This window comes from Mus caroli, chromosome 1, assembly GCF_900094665.2.
Source record: "Mus caroli chromosome 1, CAROLI_EIJ_v1.1, whole genome shotgun sequence".
Classification (NCBI taxonomy): Eukaryota; Metazoa; Chordata; class Mammalia; order Rodentia; family Muridae; genus Mus; species Mus caroli.
Window position 1 is genome coordinate 171032151 of NC_034570.1, and position 20191 is coordinate 171052341.

Sequence of the window (20191 nt, forward strand, 5' to 3'; positions counted from 1 at the left end):
GCCCCACCACGTCTGGATTCCATTGACATTTCTTAATTCAGTTGGTAGATATAATTGCTGTGTTGCATTTTAGGAACTCTTGTATATTTGTGGTATTAATCTCTGATGACATAGTCAAATCACGAATATTTTCTCTAATTCTAGAGACTCCTTTTACTTTCTTGAAGTGATTTTCTTGTTGGTTTTTGAGACAGGTTCCCTCTATTATGTAGCTCTGGCTGTCCTGGAACTCCTCTGTAGATCAGGCTGTCCTCAAACTCACTGAGACCCACGAACCTCTGACTTGAGCTGCGATTAAAGGCATTCGAGGTGATGCCCAGGCCCTCTCTCTTTTCTTTTCCTTCTCGTCCTTTTTTTTTTCTGTTATTGTTTTGAGACATCTTGCTACTTGGCCCTGTTGCCTGTATTTTTATATTATATAAAAACATTTATGTTATATATAAATATATATGTTTAGATAGAATATATATATATAATTACATTTTCATCTAAATGCATTGTTAAGATTACTTAGAGGTGACTGCTGTCCATTTCTTTGTTTCCTTTTTGGTTGTAGAAAAATGGACATTTTGATATCATATAGCAACTTCATGTCTGACTCAGTTAAGCCTTATCTGCTTTTTCTTTTTTCTTGTTTCTCTTTTGTGTGTGTGTGTGTGTGTGTGTGTGTGAGAGAGAGAGAGAGAGAGAGAGAGAGAGAGACATGGTCAGAACTCACAGAGATTCACCTACCTCTAACTCTGAGTGCTGGGATTAAGGCCTTTGTCACCACACCGGGCCTCAGCTGTTTTTCTTCTTTTAAAAATTTAGGTTTCCTAATTTTTTGGGGTATGAGTAAACTCCTTTGAGACAGTGTCTAGCTATGTAGTCCTGCCTGGCCTAGAATCCACTCTGTAGACCAGCGTGCCAGCATGGTTTTGAATGTAGAGAACCACCTGCTTATTCCTCCCGAGTGGCAGGATTACAGGCATGTGCCATCATATCTTGTAACTTTTCAAATCTAGTGTTTATACTAATGAGTCTAGACATGGGATTCAAAAACTGAGGTAAAAACCTGCTGGCTCAGAGAGGTAACCCTATTTTCTTTACTATTTTCAAAAATCTGTTTACAAACCTGATCCTACAACTAAACTACTAATCTCTATCTGTGCCATTCTAAAAAGCCAGTCTGCATTTCTCTTGGGCTCCTTAGCTCTCTTTGCTAGAATCCTGTTTTTCCTGTGTCCTGCCAGCTGCTTCTCTGTTGTTCATGAAAGCGCAGAGAGAAAATTCCTCTCTCTTAACCAGAGCTCCTTCCAAAAAGGCTCTTTCAAGCTAAAAGAGAGCTCTATCAAAGGTCCAATGGCATATAAAAGAAGTCTTTAACTCCTCCCTTATGCCTTTGGCAGGCTGACCCATGTGTCACTGTTGTGGGGGGTGCGGGTGGGGGGCCCCAAGACAAGTCAGTCGGGTGTTGTTTTTAAAAAATCTCTTTAAAAGCAAACAGTAGCAAAAATCTCAGCAGCCAATTTTCCAAATACGATTCAGGAGGCAGATGCTGTGCTGGAAGCCTGCGAGCTCAGAGGCAGAAAAAGCCCCGAGCTGACCTTCCTACTCCACTGACATCCCAGAAGGAAGAGCACTCTTTCTCCTTCTCCATGCTGTCTTCAATACCCTTCAACTCAAAGCCCTTCCTTTCTGTTTACTTAAGAGTTCACTCCTCTTCAGCTGCTTGCTTGCTCTGCCTCTTGACCAAGACTTAACTTCATTTAGCTCTTGGATTAAAGGTGTGTGCTAGGGCAGAGCCACACCACAGGTACTTGCTTAGAGCAAACAGAAATCTCAGTGATCAAAGGCAGAGCCAGACCACAATTAGAAACAGTTCACAGTCTCTCGGGGTTCACCACGTGGTGATGAAGTATCCTGCAAAGCAAGGCTACCCAGCTGACTTCGTCTCAGGGTATAGTACAAAGACCACAAGGCCTCTCTCCAAGCAACTGGCCTTAGGATAGGCAGGAACTTTCCCTTCTTTAGCACTCTTATCTGTGGAGCTTTTAGAGGCACACCCAAGCCGCACCTCTTTAAGATACACCTAACTGCAGGTGACAGACCAATATCTAAACTTTATTATTTTGCTAACAATTAGATTTTCTAAGTACAATAATCAAATGTCTGTAACAATACCTGGCCTGCTAACTTTTTATGCTGATCATTTCCTTCTCATAAATTTTGATTCCCTGTAGAGGAAATCTTTACGTACTGTCCGGAAACATCACCTGTCAGTAAAAAGCCTATGGCCAATGAGCTGAGGCAGGATTAGAAGATGGGACATCCGGCAAAGGGAAATGGAATTCTGGGAAATAGTTAGGCAAGGGAGATATGCCCAAATGCTGAAGGAGATAGTTGCATAACACTGAAGAGAGGTAACCAAACATGTAGCGGGACTTAGAATAAAATAACTGGGTAATTAAGTTATGAGCTAGAGAATAACCTGAAGCATTAAGTCATTATCTTGGGGAGCTTGTGTGCCGGTGGAAAAGCCTGATGTTGCATTTCCCAGTATTTGACATTGCAACAGTGCTTTTGAGTTTTAGGTAGAATTAAGACAAAATTCATCATAATGGGAAATGGTAATTTAATAATTGTGGTTGGGGAGGATGTGCTGGAGAGATGGCTCAGTGGTTAAGAGCACTGGCCCCTCTTTCAAAGGTCCTGAGTTCAATTCCAAGCAACCACATGGTGGCTCACAATCATCTATATTGGGATCTGATGCCCTCTTCTGGCCTGCAGACATACATGCAGGTAGAGCACCCATACATTAAAAAATTTAAACAAACAAAATAATTTTGGTTAATTATGGTGTGGGCTATTATATTTTCTCAGGATAGAAGACCATCTAAGGAACATAGGACAAGCCCAGTGTGGTGGTAAAAAGGGATCCCCTGGAGATGGAATTACAGACAGTTGTGAGCTACCATCCAGATTCTGGGAATGGAATCCAGGGCCTCTTCAAGAGCAGTTAGTGTTCTAAACCATGGAGCCATCCCCCCAGCCCACCCCCACCCCATCCTTTTTTTTTTTTTTTTTTTTTTCCTTTTTAAGCACAGCAAGTACCTACTGTCTTGGGCCTCTCTGCTCCCTTGTAAATCGTCCAACCCTGTGTGAGACCCTCAGCCTGGTCTCTGCTGTTGTTCAGGGGTTTCTGACTGCTCTTCAGAGTACTGCTTTTAATTTCTGTAATTTATTCTATCTCCCCTAAACTTACTATGCAAGGTGCAGGCTTGTGGGTGCCTTCCCTCTCTGTTCATTTGTGTCTCTTAAGACCTAGAACAGAGTGCCTCACATACACTAACTGCTTTAAAATGAAAGTTAAATAAATGGATGAGTGAGTGAATGGCTGCTGGAATTGGCTTCCAAAGGCAACAGAACCCACCTAAGTTCTGTTTTGAATATTTAGTTGCTACTTTATTGCCCTTTTACCCACCAGAGCAGTTGTTTGCTCTGTTCATCTCTGCACTTGAAGTGTACAGTAGCTTTTGGTCTATAGTAGGGGTGTAGTAAAAATTATTTGCCTCCCTCTTTAAAAAAAGGTTGATAACCGGATTCTATAAAATTCTTCAAATTCAGAGGTGAGAAAGCTTGCTGTAATCAAGAATTGGCAAGCAACTGGGTAAGTGCTGGAGAAACAGGTCAGGAACTGAAGAGCAGATCTCAGTGGCTTTGTATTTGAGATGAAAAGTTATAGAATGTAGGAGGGTAGAGAACAGACGTTAAAGCAGCCATGTGTGGAGACCTATGCCAATAATCCCAATGCAAAGAGACCCAAGTTAGAGGCCAGCCTGGGCTACAGAGCAAGATCGTACCACTCGCATACAAAGCGCATTCCACAGAAACCAACAATGATAGGCAAGGAAGGATGGATACAATGTAAAAGAAAGACAGAAAATTTCAAACACGGTGAATAACTTCTTGCAGTGGATACTAAATGAGGGTGAGGTCCACCTCCTATGCGCCTTGGGCACTAGTGAACTTCATTTCCCACCATGCATCGCGTCACGGAGGTGGCGTTTTTGGACCACAACTCCCGGCATGCCGCCTGTCCCGGCGGCGCGGCCCGGAGCTGGTTTGACGGGCGGAGCGGCGGCGGAGGATGGAGGCGGTGGTGTTCCTCTTCTCGCTCCTCGACTGTTGCGCGCTCATCTTCCTCTCCGTCTACTTCGTATCCTTGGTTGAAGCGGGCCGCGGCCGCCGCTCGCACTCAGGGCTACCGCCGGGGCAATGGGCAGAAGGTGGGCCCGGCGGACGCTGGCTGGTTGGGGTGAGGGGACGGCGGCGCGGGCCCGGGTCGCGAGCGGAGGAGCCTCGCTGCGCCTCGGGCGGGCCTGAGCCGGCTCCCCATGCCTTCTCCGCCTGCCTGGGCCGCCGGGGGTCCCCGAGAGAGCGAAGCCGTTCCGGGCATAGCCGGCCGGCCTGAGGCTTTGCTGCCTTCTTTGGTCCCCGGCAGCACCCTTGCCCCTTTGTCCTCGTGGGTGTCTGCCCTTCTGGAGACTCCCCACACCCAGGAGATGACTCATTTCAAGAACTGGCGGTGTGCTTCCTTCACGTGCAGTTCTACAGAGTTTTTGAAAGGAGTTACGGTAGAAGCATCCACAAAGTGTTTCTGGTTGCCTTCCGCAGTGGACTATCTGTAAACTCAGTAACTATACCTGTGACTTAATCCCCAGTTTCTAAACTTAAAATATATATATATATATACATTATCCGTGTTAACATTCTGTATTTCCTATAGTTGTTTCTGTTACAGGTTTCAAACAGTGTTTTCCAGACCAGTCCATGGTACTCATCGGCCTAGCACTGTAGTCGTTGTGTGATAGGACTTCAGTGCTCTCAGTCCTTGGGGGTGATAGTCTTTGTTACAGCACACTGCTGTAATGCAGTAGTGTAATGCACAGACCACTTTTAAGTAATAAATATGACTAGTAAAGTGCTCTAGGACCTGTGGCTGTTGCCCCTTTTCCTATGAAATCACGTCCTCTTTTCTGATCGAATTGAACTTTTTGTTTGGCGCTGTGCAGCTCTCTGCACAGAATATATTTCCCACTTTTATGATGAACTGACAGTTTGTTTTAATCGGAAGGAACAAACTTTGGAACTATGAACCTTGCCCAGTACTGTATCTTACCTGCTTCGATTTTCTTTAGGATTGTAGATATGTATTTCCTAAATACACACACTGAGAATTTGTGTCAAACACCCGGTGGCTGCCCAATTGAAATTATCTAGCAGCAGCTCTTACTTTGATGATTTCTCATGCAAAGAGTCCTGTGTTTTATTAGCTTTGAGGAACTGAATAAAAGGGCAAGATCTCTTACCTAAGTTCCAATGACCAGTGTTTAGCTTATGATATAAGAGACCAGAGCTGTTTGGCAGAAATGCAGCAACAATTTTTTATTATTTTTGTAGCTTGGAAAATTTGATCATTAAAACAGTCTTGGTGTATAACAGATCATGTATATATGTACATGTTAGCTGGAATGTTGAACAGTGGTTACACAGTCAGGGCACATTTTGGTGAGAATTCAGATTTTACAGTGTTGTAGGATTGTTGCAGTAATAGCATTACAGAGAGTAGGTGGGAAATGGTCAGAGTAGATTTCATGTAGACTATAGGAGTGTGTGGAATTTGAATAGTGGAGAAATCTACAGGGGAAAGGGGACAGATATTTGCAGTCACTGGTCAGAGCAAGGTGCAGGGCAGGCGTGCTTATTTTTGTGTGATGGTTAAAGATCAGGAGTTCATGGTTCCTTAGGGCTGTCATGAGATGAGATTGGAAAGGAGGAATTAGATCAGATAAAAGGGGGTGCTTTTTCATCCTGCAAGCAGTAGGGAGTCGCTGCAAACTTTTGACATAAACAAAATGACTTTAGGTCAAGGATACACGATTTCTGTTAGAAATAAGTTCAAGAGATTTTGTTGTTGTTGTTGTTGTTGATCTGAGGGTGTGGCTCAGCGGTAGAGCGCCTCCACAGAATGGATAAAATGAGGAAATTACATAGTTAACAAGGTATCCCACTTGTGAAAAATGCTAAGACTGAAAGTAGATGGTTTTTACCACAAAGTAACCATGAGAAGGGAAGCATCTTGATTGACTAGGTTTTATCATTCTACAATGTATATATTATTTCAAATCTGTTATATATGATAAAACATATAATTCTGTTTCTTTAAATGCTCAAAATGCAACAGTTTACTAGAAAGATGAACCTACAGAGTAGATTGAAGATGAGAAAGATTGGGAGATAAGCCAGTCGAGTTGAGGGTCTTCTGCATTTGAATTTTAGTGTTAATTGTGTTGGCAGTGATTCATTATCAGTATGTGGGGAAAGTGCTGAGTAGGAGATATTTGGTTGAGAATATTTTACTTTTTCACTAGATTTTACCTTTTTTTTTTTTTTTTGAGACAGTGTTTTAAGTATCCCATCATAGCCTTGAAATTCAGATTCCTATGTAGCTGAGGGTGGGCTTGAACTTCTTTTTTTTTTTTTTTAAGATTTATTTATTTATTATATGTAAGTACACTGTAGTTGTCTTCAGACATTCCATAGAAGAGGGAGTCAGATCTTGTTACGGATGGTTGTGAGCCACCATGTGTTTGCTGGGATTTGAACTCCGGACCTTTGGAAGAGCAGTCGGGTGCTCTTACCCACTGAGCCATCTCACCAGCCCGGGCTTGAACTTCTAATCCACTCATCTCCTGAGTGCTAGAACTGCTTTCTGAAACATAAATAATCAGAAAGTGTAATTCCTGAGGCTTGGCAAGTGGCTCAGTCAGGTAACGTTCCTGCTGTGCAGGTGTGAGGACTTAGTTCTGGTCCCCAGCACTGGGGGGAAAAGAAGACAGAAGCATCCCAGGGCCTGTTAGCCAGCCAGTCTAGTCAACAGCAAGTTTCAGTCTTAGTCAGAGGCGGTGTCTCACAAACTAAGGTGGAAAGAAATAGAAGAAAATTGCCAATATCGACCTCTGGTACATACATGTGCATATGCACATACCTTATGAACACCAACATTGTGTATATATAATTCCTTATCTCGATTACCAGATCATTACATTGTCTGATTTAGAATGTGATTACATTAACGCCAGATCATGTTGCTCAAAATTAAACAAGGTAAGACATTTCTCTGCTCATTCTTGGTTGATGCCAATTCTTTTCATATTGTTTTATTATAGATAATCAACACTTGCATTTTTTTTTTTATTTTAACACGTTTGTATTCATTGTAATGTCCTGGATAGAACTGCTGTGTTTTACAGTATTTTAGGCCATAAAGTTAGATCTGACTTTAAATTTTGTTTCTTCACTGAGGAAGTTCCTGGCTGTCTTGTGTGCACAAGGCTGGTTGTTCTTGTTTTCTGTGCCCTTACTGTCACCTCCCACTCAGGGAGAAATGTTCAGTCTGCCTTTTGTTGAGTGAAAGAAGACCTTCCTTGTGTGGTCTGTGGAAAGAAGTGGACTTGATTCATTTGTCTTAGGGCCATTTATATTTACTATAATAAGAACTTTATGTTGGCATAAATCCTCTAAGTTGGGGATTTTAAGATAGATGCAGGGAGGGGGCTGGAGAGATGGCTCAGCAGTTAAGAGCACTGACTGCTCTTCCAGAGGTCCTGAGTTCAATTTCCAGCAACCACATGGTGGCTCACAACCATCTGTAATGGGATCTGATGCCCTCTCCTGATGTGTCTGAAGACTCATTTTATGAGATGAGCAGAAGTTTTCTGGATAAAAAGTCTGTGCAAACCTATGTTGAAGGGCCCTTTTGACTTGAAAACCAGTTCCCATGTGACATCACATCTTCAGTCTACTGGAAAAAAACAGAAAAGAAAGAGGTTCAAAGAGGTGTTGGTTGTTGGGCATTCCTTCACTGCCCCATGCCTGGCTTGTTAGTTTCTCTTTGTGTTTTCAGAGTAAGTTGATGTTCCAGCCTTTGTGTCATTATGATCTACTCTTGTAAAAATGTGTCCTTGTTGTGTACCTCAGAGCAGACAGTGCTGTTTCCCTTGAACCTCCTCCTTCCTCTACTTCCCTCTCCTTACTGTCCTTGTGTTGTCGCATTTCAGCCAGGCAGTGATGCTGTGCACATCCAAGCACTCAGAAAGCAGAGGCAGGCAGAGCTCTGTGAAGTCAGGGCCAGCCTGGTCTACACAGAGAAATCCTGTCTCAAAAACAAACAAGAAGAAAAAGAAGCAGAAGGGGAGAGGTGGTTGCCACATATTTTATTTCCTTAGTCTTCTGTTTGTCTGTTACTGAGTTTTCAGACACACCTGTAAGCCCTTCAGTATTATTTTCTACATGGTAAAGTGCTGGACATGGTAGTGAGTGCCAGTAATCCCAGGATTTAGGAGGCTGAGGTCAGAGTTTTGCCCTGAAGCCAGCCTGGGCTTCCCAGCGAGACCCCTCCCACTGTTTCTCCCACGGATGAATTAGGAAAAGGTGAAAAGGATGTATCAGTTTTGTCCCAGGACAGGCAGTTGTGGGACACCCCTTGGGGCACTGGGAAACAAACTCAGTCCTCTGTGAGTAACAAGTGCTCTTAACCACTAAACTATTTCTCTAGCCCCCTATTTTAAAATTCCTATTCTTATTTTGTTGCTTTGAGGCCGAGTCTCACTAGGTAGCCCTGGCAGGCCTTGAACTCCCCAAGATTCCCCTGACTTCCTAGTGCTGGGATTGCAGGCACTTACTACAAAATTTTATCTTTCTGCATAACATTTGCTTCCTCAGGATTCTGGACATGGGGAAATTGTTTTTTTTGGGGGGGGTGGGGGGGAACTGTTCCTTTCAGATTGACATTCTAATTGAAAAGGGGTGTGTATGGATATGTGCTGTGCTAATTCCGAGCAGGAGGCTTTAGCATTGGCATCGATGCTGGGACAGAAAGAAACCAATACTCTGCTCTTTCCTCAGCTGTTCTGAGCTGCTTAGTGGGAGAGCTTAGGGTGACAGAAAACCACAATGCAATTGCTTTAGTGTTGAGCTGTATTTGCCTAGGGTAAGAAGTGACAGCCCTGTCGGGGGTTCCTGAGTCCAACACAAACCCTGAATGTGGCGGCTTGAGTGCCATGTTGAGTCAGGAAGGAGGTCAGCGGTGTAATGCTCTGTTCTTGGACTGCAGTGGGTAATCCCGGAGTTGGTCGGCCACACCATCGTCACTGTGCTGATGCTTGTCTCCCTGCACTGGTTCATCTTCCTTCTCAACTTACCTGTCGCCACGTGGAACATATACAGGTAAGAACGGTCTCTTCACTGTTCTCTGACAGGAGTTCTTAAGGAACCATTAACAGCTGGGCGTGATGGTCCGTGCCTATAATCCCAGCATTTGGGAGGTTGAGTTAGCAGGAGCTTAAGTCTAGCTTTGACCATTTAGTGAATTTGAAGTCATCCTAGGCTCCATAAAACCGTAGATAAAAGAAAATAATTAACAAGCTCTACCCACAAAAACATCCCAGTGATTAAATAAAGAGGAACAAAATACTTTATGAAATCAGAATAAATTATTCTTCACTTTGGTATATTAGGCAGATAGCAGATTGCATGGCTCAGTCTTGTGGTAAAGCAGGAAACTCCCGTGCATAAGAGAGAGTAATCGAATGTTTAGTCGTGGAGCCTAAAGCCTTGTGAAATGTTTTCATTGCCCTGAGAGGCATTTTCTTCTAAGAATAATCAAAGGTTTGAGACAATAAGGCCTTTATTTATATCTATAATACTGGAAGTACATCAAACAAAACTGCATTTAATGCCTGCAGAGTAAGTAGCTTATGTTTGGGATGTTTGTTTGTTTGTTTGTTTTGAGGTCTTTGTTTTTGCAGTGACGGTTAACACTAAAGTTTTGATTTAAAAAAATTTTACGAAGTGAGGAGCTGGGTAGTCAGTGCTTAGGGGCACTTGCTGTGCAGTGATGAGCATAGTTGTTGGATCGAGCACTTGGAAGCTCAGTGCTCTGCATTCCTACACAGACGCAACAAAAACAATAGGGTTTGTATGTTTGTTTGTTTTTTTTTAGTTTATGAAGTGTATTAGTCACTTTTCTCATGGCTGTGACCAAAATGCCTTATAGAAACAGTTTAAAGGAAGGAAGAATTAATTATCTCTTAGCTTATTATGTTAGAGTTCTCAGTTCATGGTTGCTTGGACCTGAGCCCTGAGCCAGGAGGTGCTTCTTCTCCATCTTAGCTGAAAGCAGAGAAAAGGGAAAATAGAAGGGACCAGGGCGAGTGAGCGACACACTTCTGTGCAGGCCCCACCTGCTGTCTCACCACTTTCCAATAGTGGCTTCCTATTATGAGTACACTGAGGGATTAACCCATTGATTGGTCACAGTTGTCATGATCTAATTGCTTCCGGAAACTTCACAGACGCACTCAGAGAGGTGTGCTACTAATTTGACCTTTCTTTATCTTCTGTGTTGACAATCAAGATTAATGGGCAAGTATGGTGGTATGGTGGAGAGAGCCTTTAATCTCAGCACTCAGAAGCCCTATATAGACTGAGCTCTGAGTTCAAGGGTAGCCTAATCTACAGAGCAAGTTCCAGGATATCCAGGGCTACACAAAAAAACCCAAATATCATCATCATCATAATTACCATCACCCCCTCCCACCCCCAAGGAAATTTGTTTTAGAAATAGCCCAGGGAAATCACCCATAGACAAGCTGTTATATTTTGTTATTTAGTGAAGAATTGTAAACTAATATTTATTTATTTGCTTGTGTGTGTGTGTGTGTGCATGCACGCATATATATGTAGTGTGTGGATGCTCATGGAGGCCAGAAGAAAGTATTGGATCCCCTGGAACTGGAATTATAGATTGTTTTGAGCCACCATGTGGTATTGGGAACCAAACCTGGGTTTTATGTAAGTGCAGGCAATGATCCAATGCTCTTTTATTTTTTTCTTAAAGATTTATTTATTTATTTTTATGTATGTGAGTACACTGTAGCTGTACAGATGGTTGTGAGCCTTCATGTGGTTGTTGGGAATTGTATTTAGGACCGCTGCTGGCTCTGGTCAACTCTGCTCTCTTACCTGCTGAGCCATCTTGCCAGCCCTAGCCAGCCCTCTTAACCACTGAGCTATTTCTCCTTTTCTCCTGCCCTAGAATTATTTTCTATGTGATTGCCTTCTCTCTCTCTCTCTCTCTCTCAGCTTTTATTTTGTTTATATTTAGACTTTTATAAGGGCAAACCCACTCATTGGCTGATTGTCAAGTATGATGTTATAAAATACTGTTAGAATAAAAATGAGCCATGTGATGGCACACACCTTTAATCCCACATTTGGGAGACGGGCAGGCAGACCTTTGTGTGTTTGAGGCCAGCCTGGTCTACATCGAGAGTTCTAGTACAGCTGGAGGGACACATCTCAAACAAAGCAAAGCGTGAAGGGTAAGGAGTGGTAGTGTGATGATCTGTCTGGGAGGTGCTGGCTGCCAAGCTTGACAGCCTGGCTTTGATCTCTGTGCTCCACATGGGAGGACAAAACTGATTTATGCAAGCTGTTCTTTGACCTCGTGCTTGCTTCTCTGACCTCCTAATGTTTTCTCATGAAAGAAGCATGTGTCCTCTCTTCCATCCCCTCCTGCTTGGGGCCAACCTGAGGTACACAACAAGATCATGTCTCAAAAAAACAAACCAAGGTCTTCCTAGGACTGGTCCTGACCAGACTGTAATGAACCTTTGTTCCCAGGATGAGGCTCAGATTATGGTGTTGGATGTCATGAGAGAGCAATAACTAAGTTCAAAAAGGAAAACAGACACATATTGTACCCGTGGTGTGTGCTGTGCTATATAGAAAAGAGGTAGAAGGACTGTGCAGCTTCCCCAGCCGAGGCAGGAACTGATGACAGGCCATGGAGGAGTGATGTTTACTGGCTTGCTCTCCCTGGACCACCATCTCACATCAATCATCAGTCAAGACAGTGCACCACAGGCTCACCCTCGGGCCAGGCAGGTGAGCTCATTTCTTAACTGAGGTTCCTTCCAAAGTAGCTCCATCTTGTATCAGTGTACCATCTAGTCTTTGACGATTTGACATAAACTAAAGTCATCTAAGAGGATGAAACCTCAGTTGAGAAAATACCTCCAAAGATCAGGCTGTAGACAGGCAAGCCTCTAAGACCATTTTCTTAATTAGTGATTGATGGGGAGGAGGACCCAGCCCATTTGGGGTAAATACACTCCTGGGCTGGTGGTCTAGGGTTCTATAAGTAAGCAGGCTGAGCAGCCATGAGGAGCAGGGGTCCTGCCCTGCTTGAGTTCCTTCCCAGACTTCCTTTTTTGATGAACTATGATACTGGAAGTGTACATCAAGCATGCTCTTTCCTGCCCAAGTTGCTTTTGGTTATAGTGTTTGATCATAGCAATAGTAATCCTAACCAAGACAATCAATTGATATAAAAACCATCTAGCACAGTAGATAAGGGAGGGGGCTGGAGAGATGGCTCAGTGGTTAAGAGCACTGAATGCTCTTCTGGAGGTTCTGAGTTCAAATCCCAGCAACCACATGGTGGCTCACAACCATCTGTATGAGAACTGATGCCTTCTGGTGTGTCTGAAGACAGTGACATTGTACTCATATAAATAAATCTTTAAAAAAAAAAAAAGAAAGAAAAGAAAAAACAGTAGATACGGGATGTTCTTGAGTCTCTGACCTCTACTTTCTAAGTCCTGAGAGAACAGACATACACCTGCATGCTTACTTCATGTAACACGGGCCAAACCCAGTGCTTTGTGCATGCTAGGCAAGCACTTTACCAGCTGATTCCATCCTCAGCCTATCTACTTGAGCGACATGTACAGATTCTAGAAAGACATATATAAAGATGTTAAAATGTAACTTTCATCTCAGTGAACTAATATCTCTGAGGCTTCCTGCCTCAGTCTGCTAACCTAAGCATAGTCCTGGAAGCTTCTAGCCTTCATGTAATCTAATCTAGGCCTAGAATGTTTTCAGCCTCTGAGATTTACTGCTGAATAAACTCAGCCTTTCTAGCTCTTTCTGAACTCTTACTGACTGGCTCCACTCTTGTTCTGGCTCAAACTCCTTTCTAAACTGTCTGATTCAGTCTGACTTCTTTCTCGGCTTCTCCTGAGTTGCTCTGCTTGGCCTCAAACTAACTATAGTCTTTTCTGATCTTCTGGCTCCTTTTCACTCTCTGACTTTCTCTGTCTTCACCTGTAGCTTGTTCTCTCTCTGCAACCTGTCTCTGTGCAACTGTCCCAATAGCTGCCTACTTTTTCCCTGCACTGCTCTTAAGTAGATCCTTTTTCTTCTCTCTTCTCGTGAGAGTTAGACATATCCTATTCTGCCATATGTTTCTCTGATTCATCATTTTGTCTGCCACTCAGTTAGCTATCACTTCTGAACATGGGTGCTTCCTTCTACAAATTAATTTTTTTTTTTTTTGGTTTTCGAGACAGGGTTTCTCTGTATAGCTCTGGCTGTCCTGGAACTCACTTTGTAGACCAGGCTGGCCTCGAACTCAGAAATCCGCCTGCCTCTGCCTCCCAAGTGCTGGGATTAAAGGCGTGAGCTACCACGCCCATCTTACAAATTAATTTTATCTTTATTGTTTGGGATTAAAGGTGTATACTAAGGTGTATTCCAGCCAGAGAGATTAAAAGTTTGTGCTAACTGCTGAGCCACATCACAACGAGAAACAGGCTTTTCCAGTAGATACACACTCAGGATTCATCTTGTGATCAAATATCCTGCAACAAAGCTGAGTGCATGGACTTTTTGATGTGCGACTTATAGCATCACTTGATTACTTTGGGATCTAAGGTGTGCCCACCACAGCCGGCTGAGCTCAGGGTTTTGTTCAGCTTGGGAAAAGCTGTTCCACTGAGTCATATCTCTAGCCTACATTTTATGTTTTTAAGCAGCAAGATGATATAAATTCTTTGAGGAGATTTTTTTCATAAGTAGTATTTGTTGAACAGAGAAGTGTTCGCTAGTATTGAATGGACAAGAGCCTGGATATTACCAATGCAGTTCAGAGAATGGAGAAAAGATTCTATTGTTGGCAGCCTATAAAGGGTAGTAGAGAGCCAGTGGCAGGGCTCAGTGAGAGAGAGAAGAATTGCATAAGAAGAAAGTCTGAAGGGCTACCAAGGAACTTGGATAGCATAGGTTTTGAATTATAAGTCTCTCTGAGAGTATTTGGAGGTAGTATTTGGATATTCAAGTAAAAGCACCTTCTATCCAGGTACAGATAGACCAGTAGGATCTGGGGGACAGTTTAAGACACGTGAAACTTAAAGAGACTTTTACAGTTCACAGAAATGATATTGAGAAACTGTGTATCAAGAGTGAGGAAATCACGAAACCTGGACATGCAAGCAGGAGGAAATTACCTACAGTAACAGGTTCAGACATGTATATTACACACATGGTACAGTCTAGATGGTGAAGCCATTGCTGTAACCATTGATTATCTGATAGTTTCCTTTCTCAATTCATAGAAACAAAATTTCTGAAAGCCAAGTGTGGTGATACCGGCTGGAATCTCAGCACTCAGGAAGCTGGGGAAGGATGGTCCTCAAGTTCAAAGCTAGACGGATGACTTCTAGTGACTTAGAAGCCAGTTTGAACCACAGAGTGAGACCCTGTCTCAAAAAGGGAGCTATGGAAACGGGTTAGTGGGCAAAGTACAAGCATGATAACTGGGGTTCAGATCCCAGTACCCACATGAACGCAGATAGACATGCTGACTTGGGTCTTCTATAGTCTCTCAGTTGGAGGCAGGTTATCCCTGGAGCAAGCCAGCTAACTGAATTAGGGAGTTCTTGGTTTGGGTAAGAAACCCTGCTTCAATGCATAAGAGCAATGAAAGAAAACACTTGCTGTCGCTTTTCGGCCACCGAAGCCATCTTCCAGTAACTTGCCAAAATGACGAACACAAAGGGAAAGAGGAGAGGCACCCGGTATATGTTCTCTAGCCTTTTAGGAAACATGGCGTTGTTCCTTTGGCCACATACATGCGAATCTACAAGAAGGGTGATATTGTAGACATCAAGGGAATGGGCACTGCTCAAAAAGGAATGCCCCATAAGTGCTACCATGGCAAAACCGTAAGAGTCTACAATGTCACCCAGCATGCCGTGGGCATCCTTGTCAACAAGCAGGTTAAGGGCAAAATTCTGGCCAAGAGGATCAATGTGCGGACTGAGCACATCAAGCACTCAAAGATCAGAGACAGCTTCCTGAAGCGGGTGAAGGAGAACGACCAGAAGAAAAAGGAAGCCAAAGAGAAGGGCACCTGGGTGCAGCTGAAGTGCCAGCCTGCACCACCCAGAGAAGCACACTTTGTGAGGACTAACGGAAAAGAGCCTGAGCTGTTGGAGCCCATTCCATACGAATTCATGGCCTAATGTACACAAAGAAATAAAACACCAGTACCAGGGAAAAAAAAAACAAAACACTTGATGTCTTCCTTTGCCCTCCATCTGTACACACACACACACACACACACACACACACACACACACATAAACATGCATGCATACATGTATACCACACACATCAACACACAAAAAGGTCCTTAGAAGTTTCTGAGGACTTTATAACATTAATTTGGTTTTGGAATCTCCTTTAACTTGTATCTAATGAGAAAGCTAAAGAGAGACAGATGTGTTAAAGGTTCTCAGTTTTTATTAGGTATTACTACTCTATTTGTTTCAGTGGGGAGAAAATTACATGAAAAGTTAACAGTAGCTTCCAGAGGAAAACCAAATGGTAGACTTCATCATGCAGCTCTATTTTGTCTGAATTTGAGGCTGCAGTACTTGGTTCACTACTATTTTGAAACTGTTTTTCAGTATTCATGCTGAGATCTGATTGTCTTTTAATGTGTGTGTCCTTTGTCAGGTTCATTATGGTGCCAAGTGGTAACATGGGAGTATTTGATCCAACAGAAATACACAACCGGGGACAGTTAAAGTCACACATGAAAGAAGCCATGATCAAGCTTGGTTTCTACCTGCTCTGTTTCTTCATGTATCTCTATAGGTAAGTTTAGAATAGTCTTCATACTGAATATCATACCTGCCTTTGTTTTGTGAGGTATTACTGTACTGGAGAATTTTGTATTAACATTGTAACACTTTTGGGAATTATGTGAATTTATTGTAGCTATGTTCATTTTTTATGTCATTAAATTAGTGTTCAATCTGTCTTAGCTAGGGTTTTACTGCTGTGACCAGACACCCTGACCAATGCAAGTCTTATAAAAGACAACATTTAATTGGGGCTGGCTTACAAGTTGAGAGGTTCAGTTCATTATCATCAAGGCAGGGACATGGCAGCATCCAGGCAGGCATAGTGCAGGAGGAGCTGAGAGTTCTGCATCTTCATCTGAAGGCTCCTCGTGGAAGACTGACTTCCAGGAAGCTAGGACAAGGGTATTAAAGCCCACACCCAGTCCAACAAGGCCACATCTCCTTAACAATGCCAGTCCCTGGGCCAAGCATATTCAAACCACCACACTAAGCTATAGTAGAGTTGTTTTTTTTTTTAAAGATTTATTTATTTATTATATGTAAGTACACTGTAGCTGTCCTCAGACACTCCAGAAGAGGGCGCCAGATCTCGTTACGGATGGTTGTGAGCCACCATGTGGTTGCTGGGATTTGAACTCTGGACCTCTGGAAGAGCAGTCGGGTGCTCTTACCCACTAAGCCATCTCTCCAGCCCAATAGTAGAGTTTTCTGTACCACCTATTTCTTAGCTGTTGAGGTGATTGATATACTTAAAACTGCCATTGGTCTTCTTTACTCATAGAGTCTAGCTGAGAGGTTTCACTTTTCTGTTTCAAAAAGCCAGAAGGAAAAATATGTACATGTACACAGACAAACAGACAGACAGACAGAAGGGGATGTCCTAGAACTTGAGTTACAGTTATGAGCTGCCATACAAGTGCTAGGAACTGAAACTCAGTACTCCTCGAGGGCAAGAAGTGCTCTTAAGCACTGAGCTATGTCTCCACCCCAAGATAGTGGTTTGTAAAGCATTATTTTAGCCAGGCATAGTGGTTTACATCTTTAATCTCAACATTTGAGAGGCTGAGGCAGGAGAATCACAAATTAGTGCCATCCAGGACTACTTAGTAAGATCCATGGTTCCCAAGTTACAGCAAGATCCTATCTCAAAAGTAAGAAAAAAAATAAAAATAAAAAAAAATAAGAAAACAAGAGAGACAGAGAGCGAGCATAGCACTTCAGGGGCAGGGCTAGGGCGTGGTCCTTACTGCTACCAGTGGGCAGCCGGAGGCACTGTTCAGTCTGGGCTGCTGTACCCCTGTGGGGTGCATCTTCCCCTTTTCTATCCTCCTTTGCCTTTGTTGGCTTCTTGCTTTTGGGTACATCGTGGTTACCTTACCCCCTGAATGTGATCCGTAGTTGAAATGGTTGGGGTGGATGCTTTTGTTTAAAAATGATTTTATCACCAGATTGTCTTTATTTCAGGGGTTTTCTGTTTCTCTCACACCTGTTCCAGTACCTTTCACTCAGCTTGCATTCAGGGAATCCTTAAATGGAAGTAAAGTTTTGGGGAAATGCTCCCATTGTTTTAGAGAAGGATGGAGCACATGCCTTGGGCCTGATGGCCACGTTGCTCACCAGTGGGATCTAGGCTCGACTACCTACTGTGAGATGTGGGGTGCGCTTCTTACTTAGCCTCTCTGTACCTCGGGTTTTCATCTGAACATGGGCTCTTACTAAAACTTACCTCATGGGATTGCAGAAAGAACTAAGTGCTATGAAGTGCTTGAGTTTATCATCAACAGTAAACTCAAAATCTTCAAAATACCAGCGACAGCCTTTAACCTGCGCTGTACACTGTGTGTTTAATGAGCCTGACTGTTTATTCTGTTGGTAACTGAGTAAGGCTGAGGTTTTGTCCATGCACTGTAGTCATTTGTTAGTCAAGGTTGATCTTGATCAGATGATCAAGAACAAGGTTGATCCTTGCATTAAGATATATTTCTCTTTCTCGTTTATTTTCATTGTTTTTCAAGACAAGGTTTCAGTGTGTAGTCCTGGGTACCCTGGAACCCACTTTCAGGCTGGCCTTAAAATCATAGAGATCCGCCTGCCTCTGCCTCCTAGGTGCTGGGATTAAAGGCATGCGTCACCACTCCTGGCTGTGTCTCATTTGTAAAAAAATTATTTATTTTTATTTTTTATGTGCATTGGTATTGTTCTTGTGTATATGTCTGTGCAAGGGTGTTGAATCCCCTGGAACTGGAGTTATAGACAGTTGAGAGCTACCTTGTGGGTGCTGAGAATTGAACCCGAGTCCTCTGAAAGAACAGCAGATGGTCTTAACCACAGAGCCATCTCTCCAGGCCCTTTTGTTTTGTTTTGTTTTTTTTTGTTTTATGTTTTTTGTTTTTTGGTTTTTCGAGACAGGGTTTCTCTGTGTAGCCCTGGCTGTCCTGGAACTCACTCTGTAGACCAGGCTGGCCTCGAACTCAGAAATCACCTGCCTCTGCCAGCCAAGTGCTGGGATCAAAGGTGTGTGCCACCACCGCCCGGCCATATTTTATTTTTAAAGAATTTATTTTTAGTTGTGTGTGTGTGTGTGTGTATGTGTGTGTATGTGTGTGTGTGTGTGTGTGTGTGTGTGTGTGTATGTGCGCGCTCATGCATGTGAGTGCAGGTGCCCGTGGAGGCCGGAGGCATTGACCCCCTGGAGTTACAGTAGCTTCTGTGAGCCACCTACATGGTCCTCTGGAAGAGCAATAAGTGCTCTTAACTGCTGAGCCATCTCTCAATCTCCTATTTATTTTTTAACGACAGCAAAAAATTGGTTTTAAATTTTGCTCTCCCCCTCTCATCTCCATCTGTGTACTGTTTCAGTGAAAACGTTAAGAGGCCTTCCTTCATCTGAGCACTCGTCTGAGTCCTGTTATAGGTGTTAAGGGACTGCATCGAGTGTTGCTTGATGAACCTGTGCATGCAGGGCTGAATGTATTGGATTCCAGGGGAACCCTAAGGAAACAGTAGTAATTCCAGTTTCTTCTTTCCACAGTATGATTCTAGCTTTGATAAATGACTGAAGCTGGAGAAGCCGGGTTGAAGCCAAGCTATACTACACACTGCACAATTGAGGAGCCAGAGACTACTAAACCACCCTTAGAACCATGACCAGAGCAGTATATATTTTGGTCTTTGAACAAAAAAACTATTTTTGCTGTATTTTTACCACATAAAGTATTTAAAAAAAAATAAATTGAGTTTTTGTAGATTTCTGATTTCTCAACTCCAACAAATGAAGGTGTTTTGTCTCCTCTGTGGCTGTTTGGTAAAAGCAGGAATGTGTGCCAGCTTTGCATGCCAAAGAGAGAAGGGACAGACCTAAAAGAGCCATTAATACAGTGGCTCTCAGCCTGTGGGTCACCACCTTTTAGGAGTCAAATGACTCTTTCACAGGGGTCACCTAAGACCATTGAAAACATAGATATTTACATTGTGATTCATAACTGTAGCAAAATTACAATTACGAAGTAACAACGAAAATGGTTTTATGGTTGGGGGGTTCACAATATGAGGAACTGTATTAAAGTGTCACAGCATTAGGAAAGTTGAGAATCACCGCCTTAGTAGATGAGCTGGACTTCTGAAAAGTCAGAGCCGAAAGCAACACAGCTAATCTGGATATATGAAGAAAGTCATGTTAATGTGGCCTAAGGATTTGGGGGCTTTTCAGCTAGGTCTTTCAGTAGTAATGACATTTTAAAATATATTTATTTGCAGTATTTGAAACCTTATGAGCCATGTGCCCAAATACAATGTAATTCCTGCTTACAGAAAGGAAAAATAAATTTTAAAATCAAGATTTTATTAAGAGCTTTCATTTTAAAGCTTGTACCTCCGTAATCATCCTCCCCACCTCCCTCTAATCACCTCAGCTCTTACCAGACCTTATTTTTGCATCATAACTGTTCCATTTGTACTTGATTTCTTTAATAATATAGTTTAATGGATTTGGAGAGGTGATTAGGTAGAAATCACTCAGAATTGGGAAACCAGTCAGTCATTGTTAGAAAAACAAAGCAAGCCGGGCGTGGTGGCGCACGCCTTTAATCCCAGCACTCGGGAGGCAGAGGCAGGCGGATTTCTGAGTTCGAGGCCAGCCTGGTCTACAAAGT

General features: G+C 42.9%; 1 protein-coding gene and 1 pseudogene across 3 annotated transcripts in view; both read left to right on the plus strand.

Moving 5' to 3' along the window:
- Cnih4 (cornichon family AMPA receptor auxiliary protein 4) overlaps positions 1-19488 on the plus strand; it is a 22223-nt gene extending 2735 nt beyond the window's left edge. Inside the window, exons 1-5 of one of the 3 annotated variants that reach the window (XM_021161199.2) lie at positions 3423-4198; positions 7081-7149; positions 9158-9270; positions 15910-16050; positions 19072-19307. In XM_021161199.2, the coding sequence (XP_021016858.1) occupies positions 4130-4198; positions 7081-7149; positions 9158-9270; positions 15910-16050; positions 19072-19099 (420 nt within the window). In that variant the 5' untranslated portion in view covers positions 3423-4129 and the 3' untranslated portion in view covers positions 19100-19307. Of the gene's footprint in view, positions 1-3393; positions 4199-7080; positions 7150-9157; positions 9271-15909; positions 16051-19071 lie in introns of those variants that run through there. The other 2 variants (XM_021161202.2, XM_021161201.2) reach the window with 2 other exon arrangements.
- Positions 13667-15413, plus strand: LOC110293321 (annotated as a pseudogene).
- Positions 19489-20191: the final 703 nt, after the last annotated feature.